General features: G+C 43.6%; 1 protein-coding gene across 7 annotated transcripts in view; it reads right to left on the bottom strand.

Moving 5' to 3' along the window:
• The window catches only part of DOCK8 (dedicator of cytokinesis 8), a 251,124-nt gene that overhangs the window by 72,708 nt on the left and 163,620 nt on the right, over positions 1-14,796 (bottom strand). For all 7 annotated transcript variants that reach the window (XM_078367972.1, XM_078367967.1, XM_035275978.3 and 4 more), the window contains 5 exons: positions 14,290-14,524; positions 11,274-11,438; positions 10,190-10,359; positions 7,074-7,169; positions 2,602-2,697 (listed from right to left, as the gene is read on the bottom strand). In XM_078367972.1, coding sequence (XP_078224098.1) covers positions 2,602-2,697; positions 7,074-7,169; positions 10,190-10,359; positions 11,274-11,438; positions 14,290-14,524 — 762 coding nt within the window. The remainder of the gene's footprint in view (positions 1-2,601; positions 2,698-7,073; positions 7,170-10,189; positions 10,360-11,273; positions 11,439-14,289; positions 14,525-14,796) is intronic.

Here is a 14,796-nt window from a genome sequence, read left to right as displayed (position 1 = left end):
TTAGCAATACTGAATGCTGCATTGGGAATAAATTATTTGTATAAATTATTCATAGTTGGATTATAACCCAAGTGAATCTTCTTCTTTTTTCTTTTTCTGTTTTTTTTTTTTTTAGAGACAGGGTCTCAATCTGTTGTGCAGGCTGGAGTACAGTGGCATGATCATGGCTCACTGCAGCCTTGGATTCCTGGGCTCAAGTGATGCTCTTGCCTCAGCCTCCTGAGTAACTGAGACTACAAGCATGTGCTACCACATCCAGCTAGTTTTTCATTTTTGCAGAGCCAGGCTAAGTGAATCTTCTTTATGGAGAGACTTGATGGTGGGTAGGATGTATAAATAGAAGCAAAATATAAAGGGGATGGAATGTTGGTTTTGATACTTCTCATGTCTCAAGAAACAAGAGGGGAATGGGTTTTATGGCCCAGTCTATTCCTTGCCAGAACACGGAGCTCATGTCTCATTGCTAATGCTCTTGCCTCAAGACTTGTGAGCTGCAGCCACCATGTTAATCAGCTTGGCTTTTAGAATGAAAAAAAATCTGGTGCTGGCTGGGTACAAATTCCAAAAGACCTGTAGCTCTGTTTAGGACTCACAGAACCGAGGGGGTGTGGACCAGTGGATCATTAACAGGCTTAGCAGTCACCTGAGAAGACAGGTAAATGCAGAATGCTGGCCTCCAACCTCCTAATTTTAATGGTTTGAAAAAGAATCTGCTTTATTTTTACTAAGCACCTCCACGTGGTTCTGTGGCAAGGATTTGGGACCATGCTTTGGGACGCTTCTCAAACTAGAGATTGGGACTTTGCAAAACTTGATGGGATTTGAATCCTGGGTGCATTTCTGTGGCATGAACCTGACTTTTTTGAACTCTGCTCCACATTGCTTCCTATTTCCTCCCTAGAAGATGTTTTGTTCTTGTTTTCTTTGCCCTTTGTTCTCTGTGTCCTATTGTTCAGCATTTCTCCCTTTTTCTTAGGCTTTACTTCCATATAAAAACTGGAGCTTAGGTGGAAACACTCCTATCTCTTTAGACTCTTTTTTTTTTTTTTTTTTTTTTTTTGAGATGGAGTCTTGTCACCCAGGCTGGAGGGCCGTGGTGCCATCTTGGCTCACTGCAACATCTGCCACTCGGGTTTAAGCGATTCTCCTGCCTCAGCCTCCCAAGTAGCTGAAATTACAGGCACCACCACCATGCCTTGCTAATTTTTATATTTCTAGTAGAGATGGAGTTTCATTATGTTGGCCAGGGTGGTCTTGAACTCCTGACCTCAAGTGATCCGCCTGCCTCGGCCTCCTACAGTGCTGGGACTACAGGCATGAACCATAGCACCTGGCCTGGACTCTCTTTTTTAAAAAATATGATTCACTTAATGGGACAGGGGAAAGAACCCACTGAATATAAAGCTACACTATCACTAAATCTCAACCTACTCCAAATCCTCCAACTTGTTTGCATATACATTTTTATATAGTTGGTATCTGTGTCTTTATACCTTTTTCATTCAACCTCATCTCACTATAAATCTCCATTTATCAACACTGACAAATTGTTTATATTTAGTGGCTCTATGGTAAAATCCTTTTACTTCCATTAATAATTAAACAAAAAAATAGTTACCACTAATATTCTCCTTATTTTAAAATTAAGGTATTATGGCTATACCTTTTGCTTTTCTGCTGGAATAATAGAATACGTTTTTGGGTAAACAGATATACAAATTTCATTCTGTTTTCCAACAGATACTAGTTGGGCCTTGCATGGTACCAAGCAGTGTGCTGAGGCTAAAGATGAGATAATACAGGAGACCCAAATCCTAACAATCTAATTGTGGAGACAGAAAAAGCTATTAGAAATTGTGATAAGTGCTAGAAAGGAAATAAATAGGGTGTTTAAAGGAGAATTATAGAGGAAGACGTACTACAGTATAAGGTGGTCAGAAGAGGCCTCCTGGAGGTGATTCCACTAAAGCTGAAACCTACAGAGAAGAACAGAAACTGTGTGTGTTGGGGGTGAGGAGGTGAAAGCGAGGCAGCAGGAAGAGAATCTGGAAAAGGCTGTGAGGCCAAAACGGTCTTGGCATCTTCAAAGCACCTAAAGAGGACCATGTGGCGGAATGATGGGGGAATGTGGTGGGAGATGAGGTTAGATAGGGAGGTAAACAACAGAATCATACAACAGCTTTTTAGGCCATGATAAAAATTTGTGCTTTCTCCTCAGGACAGTGGAAATCACTGATGTTTTTAAATGGGGCGTGACATTATCTGTTTAGTATTGGCTGCCATGTGCAGAATGGGTGTGCCAAGGGCAAAAATGGATACAGGCAGGAAAAAGAGGACATTATTGTGAGGGGCACATGAGAGATGACGGTGTGTGGCCCGGTGTGGAGTGGCAAAGGTGATGAGAACTCACAGGATGGAGACAGATTTTTATGGTAGAAGCAATGCTATTTAGTGGAAGGATAGGGAAGGGTGAGAAATTAGATTATTAAACATCCCCAGGTTTTTAGTAGGGGCAACTCAGTGAACAATATGTTCATTCCTTTCTGCTGTGTGCTTCTCTTGGCCTATTGAACATAGATGCAAACATGCAAGAATTCTTACCAGAAGCTCAAAGAAGAACCAGGCGTACTTGAAGACTGTTTCTCTCACCATTCCAGTGCTGACCACCATCTGGAGGGCAAGCTCCTCATGGAAATGCTAAATAAGAACCACAAAAATTAGGCTGTGATGACAAAGGCTATTATTCACCAACACTTTTTTTCTTCTCTTTTCTTTTTCCCAATTTAATAGCTTGTTAGTTTTTGAGGCACGTGTCTTGGATGTTCTAGGCCATTAAGTAGTGGATGGCAAAGTCAGTGCTGAGATCACCTGAGACTGCAGGACATTTAGGTGGGCAAAAGGCTGAGGTCTACCTTCTTAGACTAAGTGCTGCCCACTTAGTCTCAAACTCCTGAGCTGCACAGGAGAGATACATTTGAAGGAATGGACTCAGCCTGGGAGTGAAGCTCTAGTCTATGGGGGAAGTATTCCGAGTAGTCATCAAAACTGGTATTGTCTCACTTTCTCTCAGGTTCTGTTGAAAACTCTGTATGACCACGTGCAAGCCATTCCTCTCTCTGCCCTCAGTTTTCTCAGCCATAAAAACAGCTGGTTGGTAGCAGCAGTTCTCAAATCTTTTGAGATAGGGTTGTACTCTGTCACCCAGGCTAGAGCGCAATGATGTAATCTTGCTCACTGTGACTTCCCTGGCTCAAGCAATCCTCCCACCTCAGCCTCCTGAGGAGCTGGGACTACAGGCGTGTGCCATCAAGCTTGGCTATTTTTTTTTTTTTTTATGGAGATGGGGTTTTGCCATGCTGCCCACTTAGTCTCAAACTCCTGAGCTCAAACAATTCACCCGCCTTGGCCTCCCAGAGTGCTGGGATTATGCATGTGAGCCACTGTGAAGGGCCTCTCAAACTTGAATGTGCATCAGTAACCCCTGGATGGCCTGATGAAACACGGACTGCTGGGCACCACCCCGAGAGATTCTGATTCAATAGCCTGGGAATTTGCATTTCTAACAAGTTCCCATTCTCGGGTGCTGCTGCTGTTGGCGGTCCAGGGTCACACTTGGAGAACCACTGTCTAGACGATACCTAAACTCCCTTGGAGACTGGACAATTTTTTTTTATAATACCACTATGGCATTGTGGGAAGCAGGATCAGTGGGGTTTGTGAGTGGATCTTGCGCTCTGAAAGGCACAGTAATATGAGCCTTAACTCCCAACTTCTAAATTTCGATGTCCCAGGGTCAGATGCTTGAAAAGTCCCCCAGCTCCACTTTGTGTCTTCACTTCCCTTCAAGTCATCTACTGCTTGGTAGCAAATGGAGGCACATGGTGACTCACACCTTTCCCATTCTCCAGCACATCTAGCTATGTGTTCATATTCCTGACAATCATTTTAATGAGGAAGAAGTTTAAGACTAAAGGTAGGGCTACCAGTTCATTAGTTTGCCTGATAATGTCCTGGTCTTAAAATAGAAAGTCTTACATCTTGGGGGCTCCCTCGGTCCTAGGCAAATCAGAACAGTTGGTCACCCTAATTAATGCCAAAAATGATGTCTAGAAATTTTCTGTAGTTTTCATTCATCTTAGGCCCACAAAACCTAGAATAAACATAGATAAACTCATTTTTTATCTGGGTAAGAAAGTGAATAAGAAAGCTAAAATTATTTGAACACCCTAATATCATATCCTTATTTGCAAATTAAGTTTTAAAGTCAACACTTAAAGCAAGACCTGATTACAGCAAACATTGCTCTTGACAATTGTTTATATTACCCACAGAGGGCTGGGTATGTTGACTCATGCCTGTAATCTCAGCACTTTGGAAAGCCAAGGAGGGCAGATCACTTGAGGTCAGGAGTTTGAGCCCAGCCTGGCCAACATGGTGCATCTCCATCTCTACTAAAAATACAAAAATAAGTCGAGCATGGTGGTGCACGCTTGTGATCTCATCTACTCTGGAGGCTGAGGCAGGAGAATCACTTAAACCCAGGAGGCAGGGATTACAGTGAGCTGAGATTGTACCACGGCACTCCAGCCTGGGCGACACAGTGAGTGAGAGATTCCATCTCAAAAAAAAAAACAAAATTACCCCCAGAACACAGTATGCACGCAACTGAGTGTACTCATTCTTGTGCACATTAAAATTTGAGAGCTACTTAGTAAACTAAAAGGTGACAAAGGGAAGATCTCTGTATACATGCTTGGGTATTTTAGTCACTTAGATCCCCAGTGGGTTAGTGGTAATGAATGGAGAATGCTTAGGTGTTTCAGCTTATCAGGTGGTTGGTTTCACTTCATTTTGTGAGGTTAGTCAAACCTTAATAATTTTAATACATGTTAACACATTTGTTTGCTCTTGGCACTTTTAAGTGAAGCGCTCTCTCTTGAGAGAGGCGTGGGGTTGAGTTTTAATCTAGCAGGTGGTCTAACTGTGCACATGATGTAACTAGGCTACACCTTCATCTTCTCATTGTAGGAAAGACATGCAACCCCAGCTTCAAAGGTAGCCTCTGGAAAATAGGTCAGTTTAACTGCCAGAGTCTTATGGCAAGAAGAGATTAGACAAGGATAAGCTGCTTCTTAAAGTCATTTATGCTGCTTTCTGGGGAGCAGTATTACAAGAACTCCTTGCTGCAAGGTTATCTAAAATAGCCAAGCAGCAAAACCCTGTTTGCTCAGCTATAAAGGAAACATATTGGCCAAACTTCCCTTTGAAATAAAATTCTGGGCATTTCAGGTCAAAACATGGCAACTGCGAAACCAAACAGGACACGGGTTAAAGAAGTCAGGCTATAGGCCAATAATGGTTTTTAAGAAAGGAAAATGGTATAATATTATAACCAGCCACTGCATAGGGCCTGTGATAGCCTAATGCTGAATATTAGAGAAAGTGGACACATTTGCTTTTAGCCTAACCATTTCTTCTTTCATTTTTCCTTTTATAGTTAAATCCTGCCACCTCTCCCTAGACATATGGTGCCCGGATTACTGCGAAGTGTCGAGCACCAAGCCCTGGCCCTCCCACACTTGATCTTTCCCTCATCCAGTCCAAAGGGAGCCTTGGGGACGCTGGTTCCCTCCTTGCCTGTATAATACACGTTTCCCTGTGATGTTAGTTCTTGCAAATGGCTTCCTGGGTTAGTCTTTGCAATTAGCATATTTACTTTTCTTTTTCTTTTTTTGAGATGGAGTTTCATTCTGTCACCCAGGCTGGAGTGCGGCAGCACGATCTATCTCAGCTCACTGCAGCTTCTGCCTCCCAAGTTCAAGTGATGCTTCTGCTTTTGCCTCCCAAGTAGCTGGGATTACAGATGCCTGACACCACACCCAGCTAATTTTTGTATCTTTAGTAGAGGTGGGATTTCACCATGTTGGCCAGGCTTATCTTGAACTCATGACCTCAGGGGATCCACTGGCCTAGGCCTCCCAAAGTGCTGGGATTATAGGTGTGAGCCACCATGCCCCACTATATTTACATTTTAATACAGGTCTTCAAAGACACTGAAAACTTAAGTAGCTACTATAATGGTGAGACTCTTGGGTGCTTAGAACAGAAGAAACTTGGCGCACACAGCTTTCCCCCCACCCCCATCTATCGCTCAGACCACATAGGCTGTGACTATGATTGGGGAATTTTCTTGGCTTGAAAAATCCTGGTAAGCAGTTTAACGGCTTTTAAAGTTTCTGAGCTAATAGGTAAGGCTGACTGTGGAGAATTATGAGGAAGCATTTCATATTACTTTACATAGTATTGAAACAAATGATACCTAATTATTGCCATTCACTTTTGTCAAGGATGAATTGACCCAGTTTTCCCTCTACTAAAAGGAGGCTAAGGCAGTGGTTTTCAAAGTATGGTCCCTGAACCTGCATCAGCTGAGAACTTGTTAGAAATGCAGATTCTTGAGCCTCCAGCTCAAATCTGGAGCAGATCTGAGCAGGTGGAGTCCAGCACTAAGTTTTAACAAGGCTTCTTGGTAATTCTGACGCATGGGAAAAGTGGGAGAAACACTGAGTTAATGGGTAGGTAGGCGGTCAAATGCAGGGTAAAGGATAGGGCTGCAAAAGTGTGTGTGTGGGGTGTGTGTGTGTGTGTTAGCATGGCAGGAACAGGCAGGGGAACACTTTGAGTATTTTCAAGCACAGTGTGAGGGCATGAGAAAATCCTTATATTCTTTTTTTTTTTTTTGACTCATAGTCTCACGCTGTCACCCAGGCTGGAGTGCAATGGCTTGATCTTGGCTCACTGCAACTTCTCCCTCCTGGGTTCAAGCAATTCTCCTGCCTCAGCCTCCTGAGTAGTTGGGATTACAGGTGCCCTCTACCATGCCTGGCTAATTTTTGTATTTTTAGTAAAGACGGGGTTTTCCCATGTTGGTCAGGCTGATCTCAAACTCCTGAGCTCATGATCTGCCCACCTTGGCCTCCCTAAGCGCTGGGGTTACAGGTGTGAGCCACTGCACCTGGCCAGAAATCCTTCTGTTCTTATCCCATGATTACCGTCACATTACCCTTCAGTACCTTTTTGCTGGCTGGCCTTGGTGCTGTAGTTGAACTTGGAACATCATTATTGCCAGAGCAATAGTAAGACATTCGGCTGCAGTTGCGATCGGCGACCTAAAACACATAAACCGTGGCTTACCAGTCACCCAACCATGGAAAGGTAAGCCAGACACTGGGAAATCACAACCTCAGAATTCATTTTTTACACATTTCTTTTTTCCCCCCGGTTACAAAGGTAAAACAATTGCCATTAGTAAATATAAAACAAAGCAAAGACAGTGAAGTTACACCTAATTCTACTGGCTCTTGAGACAATCACTGTTAATAATTTATGTGTAGCAACCGACAGTTTAAAACTATTTAAGAATCTGGGGTGCTGAGTAGTCCCTTCCAACATTCTAGCACTCTCTGACTTCAGAAGAGCAGGCAAAAATGTGTGGGAACAGTGTCTCTCTGTGGTTGAACGTGGTACTGCACCATACCGTCTCCTAAACACCAATACATTGTCAAAAACTACCTCTGAACGGAAGTGGAGGGGTCATGCTCTATTAGACATTTTCTCCCCAAGCTACAAAATAATTAGAAAATTGTTAACCCTGTCCACATAAAAATTTAATATTTTCATTTTTATTAAAGAAAAATACAAAGATCAAGGGTGTCAATAATAGCTGTAGACCACTTCTCTCCTGGGTGATCAGAAAGTGGTATTGCTGAAAGAAGCCTTCAATAGGAGGCTGAACCCTGGTGTGCTGGCAAATGCTTAACAACCAGTTGTCAGGGGGGTGGGGCTAACTTGTAGCATTTTCCCATTTCTGTGCCATAAATACTTTTATCGTAGCTGATTTCAATCTACCAACATGAAGTCATGGAAGTGCAGAGTTAGGGAGACATGCGTGGTAGCAAACGGTTATATAGTATTTCCACCACACAGATACAGTAGACATAAAGAACCAAGAACCTAGATACAGTATCGTATAGTGACATTATTAGGAAGGGACTAAGTTTATCTTTTTAAAGTGAACTTTTAATTTTGGAATAATTATTTATATAGTTATTATTAGACTTACAAAGAAGCTGCAAAGGTAGTAGAGTTCTTATATGCCTTTCGTTCTATTTCTCTTAATGTTAACATCTTTTATAGTAAGGTACATTTGTCTAAACTAAGAAATTAATTTTGACAAATTAATTTGGCAAAATAATGACATGTTACTATTAACTAAGCCACGAACGATTTGAATTTCACTGGTTTTTGCCCTCATGTCCTATTTCTGTTCCAGGATCCAATCTGGCTTACCACATTGCATTCAGATTGCCTTGGTTTTTAACATAACTTATTTAATTTTAAGTTGATACAATTTAATTTTAACAATGACTGTTTCAAAATAGGCTCAAAAAATTCTGGAAAACGGTACAAGCTTGCTCCAGCACATCTCTGCACTGATTTTTGTTAAGTCAAAAAGGAGGGAATATGAATAATTCCCGATGGCTCAAACTATAGATTATCATCATCTCGGAGGGGTGAATCCGGTGTTTTGAAAAGACCCAGGGGAGATGGTTCTTAAGTTCATCGAGGGGTCAGAACCTCTGCAGAGATGAGGACACAAGGCACAGCACAGTTAAATGACTTGCCTGTGACCACACGGTGGGGCAGTATTGGCACCCAGTTCCAAACCCTGGTCTCCAGATTCCCTTCCTCATACCATACTGTGTCAAGTGGGTAGAATTTGTAAGGGTGAAACTGATTCTGTGTCTAAACCTAGAGATTCTGATTTCTCTCAATCAGGGGAAATGATATTACTCTAATAGCTCAGCCACCCTGAGGCTACAGATCACTGGTGAAAAAATTCAGGCTAAGAATTCATTGTGGTAGCTTTGTGAGTAGACTAAAAACGACTGAATTGTATACTTTAAAAGGGTGAATTTTATGGTATGTGAGTAATATAATCTTTAAAAAATTCCTCATGAGAGACAAGCTACAAAATACCTGACCATTACTCCTCAAAACTGTCAAGGTCATAAAGAACAAAGAAAGTCTAAGAAATTGTTCCCAGCAAGAGGAGCGTATGGAGACAAGACTCCAAAATGTAATGTGGCTTCCTGAGTGGATCCTGGGACAGAAAGAGGACGTTGGAGAAAAACTGAGAAAATGTGAATAAAGATGAATTTAATGAATGACATTCCATGAATCTTGGTTCAGGAATTGTGCCCAATGTACCATTCGAATGTAAAATATTAGTAATGGGGAAACTGGGTATGGGGTATATAATTCTGTAAGTCTAAAACTCTTCTGAAAGCAAATCCTTATCAAGGAAAAAAAAAAGAATTCGCATAGGGAAAAACAATATAGGGCAAGCCACCAACCCTCTCAGGATGTCAGTTTTTATTTGCTTATAAAATTTGGCATTGCTCTTTGGCCTTTTTTGTTTTTTTTAAATGGAGTCTTGTAGCCCTAGCTGGAGTGCAATGGTGCAATCTCGGCTCACTTCAACATCCGCCTCCCATGTTCAAGCTATTCTCCTGCCTCAGACTCCTGAGTAGCTGGGAATACAGGTACCTACCACCACACTCGATTAATTTTTTGTATTTTTAGTAGAGATGGCGTTTTGCCATGTTGCCCAGGCTGGTGTCAAACTCCTGGCCTCAAGTAATCTGCCTGCCTTGGCCTCCCAAAGTGCTGGGATTACAGGCATGAGCCACTGTACCCAGCCGCTGCTATGGATTTTTTTGTGAGATAATCTGTGGATGTTAATGAACGTAAGAGGTAGATATTAAAAAAAACAAAAAGTTAAAGGCAAACTTCTAGGTATCAAGAAAAGTTAAAGCTACTTTTTTTCCTTGAAAATAAAATGCATGGTATTTACTGAATCCATGTGGCTAAACCTCTGATGCTCTAAAACTTTGCTACCCGAGTTAAGTAGTTCTGAGCAAATCCTCAAATGCTCATCTTGCTGATGCATCTGTCAGAATGGTCTCAATCTGTTCTAAAGAACATTAATCACTCCAGAGCTGAGCATTAAAGCATCTGACCGGCACAGTGGGCGGCAGTCACGGTTGCTTTTGTGTTATTTCTCTAAGTTTTAGTTAAACAAATAAAAAAGCCTGTGTCCCCTTCCAGAGTTTGACATCTTTCCTACCTTTGAAGACATGATGTTCTTCACTTCCTCGTCTGCTTCGGAGTGTGTCCCCGCAAGGTCTGGGTTACTGCTGCTCAACACCCGGGCCTGCAGCAGCTTCGAACTCACGGCAGCAGCTGATGTGCGTCCATACGTGTGATAGCGGGGATCGGGGAGGGCAGTGGGAGCACCTGCACCCCACCAGGTATAGACATGTCAACAGACAGGGGAACAAAATTACGTACTGAGTTTAAGAAGGAACTGAAGGGTGTTAGGGTACATGAAAACGCACTGGATTAGGCTTCGGAATTAGGGTCTCCTTAGTAAATGCTGGTTGGGGCAGGGAGGCAATCTTTTGGAGAGAAGTAGATGGGGCGTGAGGCACCAAGGAATGGTGGGGATTATGGGAAACAGCTGATACATGCCTGGTACAAAGGCAGGGGCTACTACTGGCTCCAGTCTATTACTGCCATGGGGAGATGGACCCCAGGGTTGCTAGAGCTTCTGATTTCTCACAGGAAGCTACAAATGTGGATATTTTTAATTTATCAATATTTAAATTCACAACTTCACAATTCATGCAGTGAGGTTTCCCAGATTCAAAAACCCAGAGTCCTCTGAACCTTGTGAGGATTACTGTCTATGATGTATACAGCTGTTTTTCATCCTTAAGTGTTGACATGTTTTCAAAAGTGGTTACGGATGTCTATGAGAAATTACTATTTTTTTTTTTTATTCAGGGTCTCACTTTGTCCCACAGGCTGGAGGGCAGTGGTACAATCTCAGTTCACTGCAACCTCTGCCTCCCAGGTTCAAGCGATCCTCTTGCCTCAGCCTCCCAAGTAGCTGGGACTACAGGTGTGTGCCACTACACTCTGCTAATTTTTATTTTTATTTTTGTAGAGACAGGGTCTCTTTATGTTCCCTGGGCTGGTCTCCAACTTCTGGCTCCAAGTGATCCTCCTCTATCAGCCTCCTCAAGTGCTGGGATTGCAGATGTGAGCCACTGCACCCAGCATAGCATGTTTTATTTTGGATTCCACTGCAGTGGAGTGGAGGTGGCGATGCCCTGCCCGCCAGAGTCCCACACTCAGGGCAACTCTACCTGACTTGGGCATGTCCCTTTGTGGCTCCGGCAGGCGGAAGACGTAGTGCACGTAGGAAGCCAGCAGGCAGTTCCTCCCGTGCTGGTCCTTGCTCAGGTCCTTGCTGTTGTGCAGACTGTTGGCGATGGCCACCACGGACTCGAAGGCAAACTGGGAGAAGTTGGCTGAGGAACCAAGAGAAAAATGGGTAGCCCCACAGCTGCTCCTTAAGGGGCCCGTGGTGGAAGTTTCTCCAGGACGGTGACAATGAGTCCCGAACAGTGACCAACACAGCTAGGCCCGGGAAGGGTAAATGGTTTTGGTGAGCTCTGGCACACTGAATCTAGTACCACAGATGCCTCACATTCCCTCCTTGACCTTCCTCCTCCTGCCACTGAGTAGTATTGATGGTTTTTAACGACAAAGCCGTAAGACCGTCCTGACGTCCTCCCTCTCTAAGGCATGATGTAAACTGACGCTGCTCAGTGGGAGCTGCAGACTGACATGACCACTATCACCTGGTTGCTTATTTAGAAATGCAGACTCTCAGGCCCCACTCTAAGGGGTGTATTTATCAGGCTCTGCATCGTTACAAGATGCCCACGTGACTGCGGTGCACACTGTGTTTGAGATGTGCTGTACAACCCTGATTCTTGTACAGATTAACCTAAAACTGTATGCATATCAAGTAATTCCCCCAGTGGGACCACACACATTTGATTTACCTCATAGACCCTCTCGTTCTGCTGCCCCAATCCTCCGTAGTTTGGCTCCAGTCTACTTATTCAACCTTGTACCCTGTTTGGCTCAGATTCAACTTCCCTTAAAATGAGGCAGTGATCACATTGCCCCATCATGTCTGCTCTTACCCCCGAGACTTTGCTCATGCTGTTGTCATCACCTAGAAAGCCCTCCTCACTCCCATCCACAAAGTCACACCAACCCTGTGAATCTCAGGGCAGATCCCACATCCTCCATGAAGTCTTCTGACTCCACACAATACAGGGCTCAAGTGAAACTGAGTCACGTGACTCTCCAGCTATTTCTGCTGGTAAACTGTCTCTCTGTGAAAGGTGGAATCCTTCCCAGGCAAGGTGCATTTCTCATATTTTTTGTGCCCCCACTGCTCCTTCCACTGCATAGACACAGAATAGGTTGTGAATACATGCTTGTGGACTAGCTGCCTCCCCTCACTCTGCCTGTGCCAACACCCCGTGGTCCCCACACCACAAGGTGGCAACTTGCTATGGAGAAACAGCTCAAAACATACAAATATTTTGTCTAGTGAACAAGTCTGTATTAAGTAGTTGAAACATACAAAGCAGTGTGCCACATACGTGAGGGCATAGAAAGCAATCGAGGGAGGGCAGAGCTCTTCAAGAATCTAGTTGGAGGCAACTGCTACACGGATGAAAATTAACATCCAATGCAGGATGACTGATCTGTGGAACCACAAAAGATGCATATCGGGGTTCAAAGCAGAGAGAGAGATTAAGAGGACATGCTCGTCCCTGGCTCTGAAAGCTCCCTCACTTGATTGTCGCAGCCCACTTCCACATGGGCTCACCTTCTACCACCAACTGTGCTACTGACTTTCTTCCTGACACTCCTCCACTTCCGTGGTTCTCTGCTGTGCTACACACATCTCATTGCCCCTATTTGGCTATTCTCACTCTAACCCTTCTTCAAGGTCCTCTCTTCATGAGGACCTCTGCATCCTCCCAGATGGATGTTTTCTCACTCTCCCCTTTGATATCACCCTCCCCACCACCACTGTAAAATTTAGCTGTGTCCCTTTGAGAACTTTCATCCTGGGCTGCTGGCTCTTTGCCATAAGTCCTCTGAGGTCTGAGGTGCTCTCTGTTATTGTCACAAAGCCTATAAGTTTTAGTACAGTACTGGGCACATGGATGGTACCCAAAAGACGTCGGCTGGACTGGAGAGCAAAGAGCTATCCAGGCACAGCTGAAAATGGCGGCAAATAAAGACGCTCTACACCAGCCAGTCTACCCTGGAGCAGTTAGGAGAGCCACTGGACCCTGGTCTTGCCTCCGGTATAAGCTTTTGAGATTATTTCTAAGCGAAAATGTACACACTGTATTTAGTGTTACTTTACTAAAAGTAAGCTTTTTTTTTTTTTTTTTGAGACAGAGTCTTGCTCTATTGCCTAGGCTGGAGTGCTGTGGCATGATCTTGGCTCACTGTAACCTCCACCTCCTGGGTTCAAGCGGCTCTACTGCCTCAGCCTCCCGAGTAGCTGGGACTACAGGTGTGCGCCACCACACCCAACTAATATTTTGTATCTTTAGTAGAGACGAGGTTTCACTGTGTTAGCCAGGATGGTCTCGATCTCCTGATCTTGTGATCCACCCAACTGCGCTTACCAAAGTGCCGGGATTACAGCTGTGAGAAACTGTGCCTGGCCAAAAGTAAGCATTTAAAATAGACTGTTAGAGAATGGATGAGTTCTGGAGGAGGGATGAGCAGGCAATGACTGTGAAAGGGTATGGGGCTTTACTTGGAGCTGATGAAAATGTTATGAAAGTAGATCACAGCGATCACTGCACAACCTTGTGAAAATGCTAAAAACCACTGAACTATACGCTTTCAAATGAGTTTATCTTTTAACTTTAACAATTGATTGCATTCTGTTTAACTGATCCTTCCCTCCATTTAACATAGGTTGTCTTACTTTAAAGTGTTCCATTTCCTGTTAGTCAAGAAAACAAAAATATCTTAAAGGGAAAATAAATTTATCAATGACCAGAAACAGAATTTAAAAGACTGCCTATATTCATTCAATAAAGTTTACAAAAAGCTAAAACATTAAGAACCCTATTTCAATGTTTCTTTTTCTTTCTAATATGCAGAGAGTCTAAAAGAAAAATAGCACAAGACTTGGCCTCCCTTGAACACATGTCATCAGTGGAAAGGAAGATCACATTCTCTCTGGATTTCTGGAAAGTCAGGATTCATTAAAGAAGGCAATACTTGCTTGCCCCTGCCTCCTCCCAGCCCAGCCCTGCAGGTTCATACCTGTCTGGCCAGCAATGACCATGGGCTGCACAGACAGCTGGAAGAGCTTGTCCAGCACCAGGTGCAGGAAGAGCACGAGCGGCTCCAGGCGGGAGGAGTTCAGGCAGATGATGCTGAGCTTCAGCTCGTGCTCCAGTGCCGTCTCACTGATCTTCTGATCCAGCACGCGGATGGGGAAGGTCACCTGGCTCTCCAGGGAGTGGCAGAGGGTGAAGAATTTCTCCAGGTGGTTGTCCTGGGAAGGAAGAAGGCAGGGCTCATGGGGTTTTGTCCCATCAATGTTCACCAGTGGATTCATAAACATAACCGAATAGCTCTTTATGAGTAGCACCTCTTAGCCAGGTTTCAAACCAGAAGTCCTAAGATATGATGTTTTAGACTGAGATTACGAACTTCTTTGTAGAATGAGGTGCACAAGATTGGACCTTTCAATAATTATTAGCTAAAGAAAAAATAATTTAGGCTCTGACATGTTCTGTAAACAGAGGTCAGCATACCAGGTAAGTA

The sequence above is a fragment of the Callithrix jacchus genome, chromosome 1 (assembly GCF_049354715.1).
Source record: "Callithrix jacchus isolate 240 chromosome 1, calJac240_pri, whole genome shotgun sequence".
Classification (NCBI taxonomy): domain Eukaryota; kingdom Metazoa; phylum Chordata; class Mammalia; order Primates; family Cebidae; genus Callithrix; species Callithrix jacchus.
This window is presented reverse-complemented; position numbering and strand designations above follow the sequence as displayed.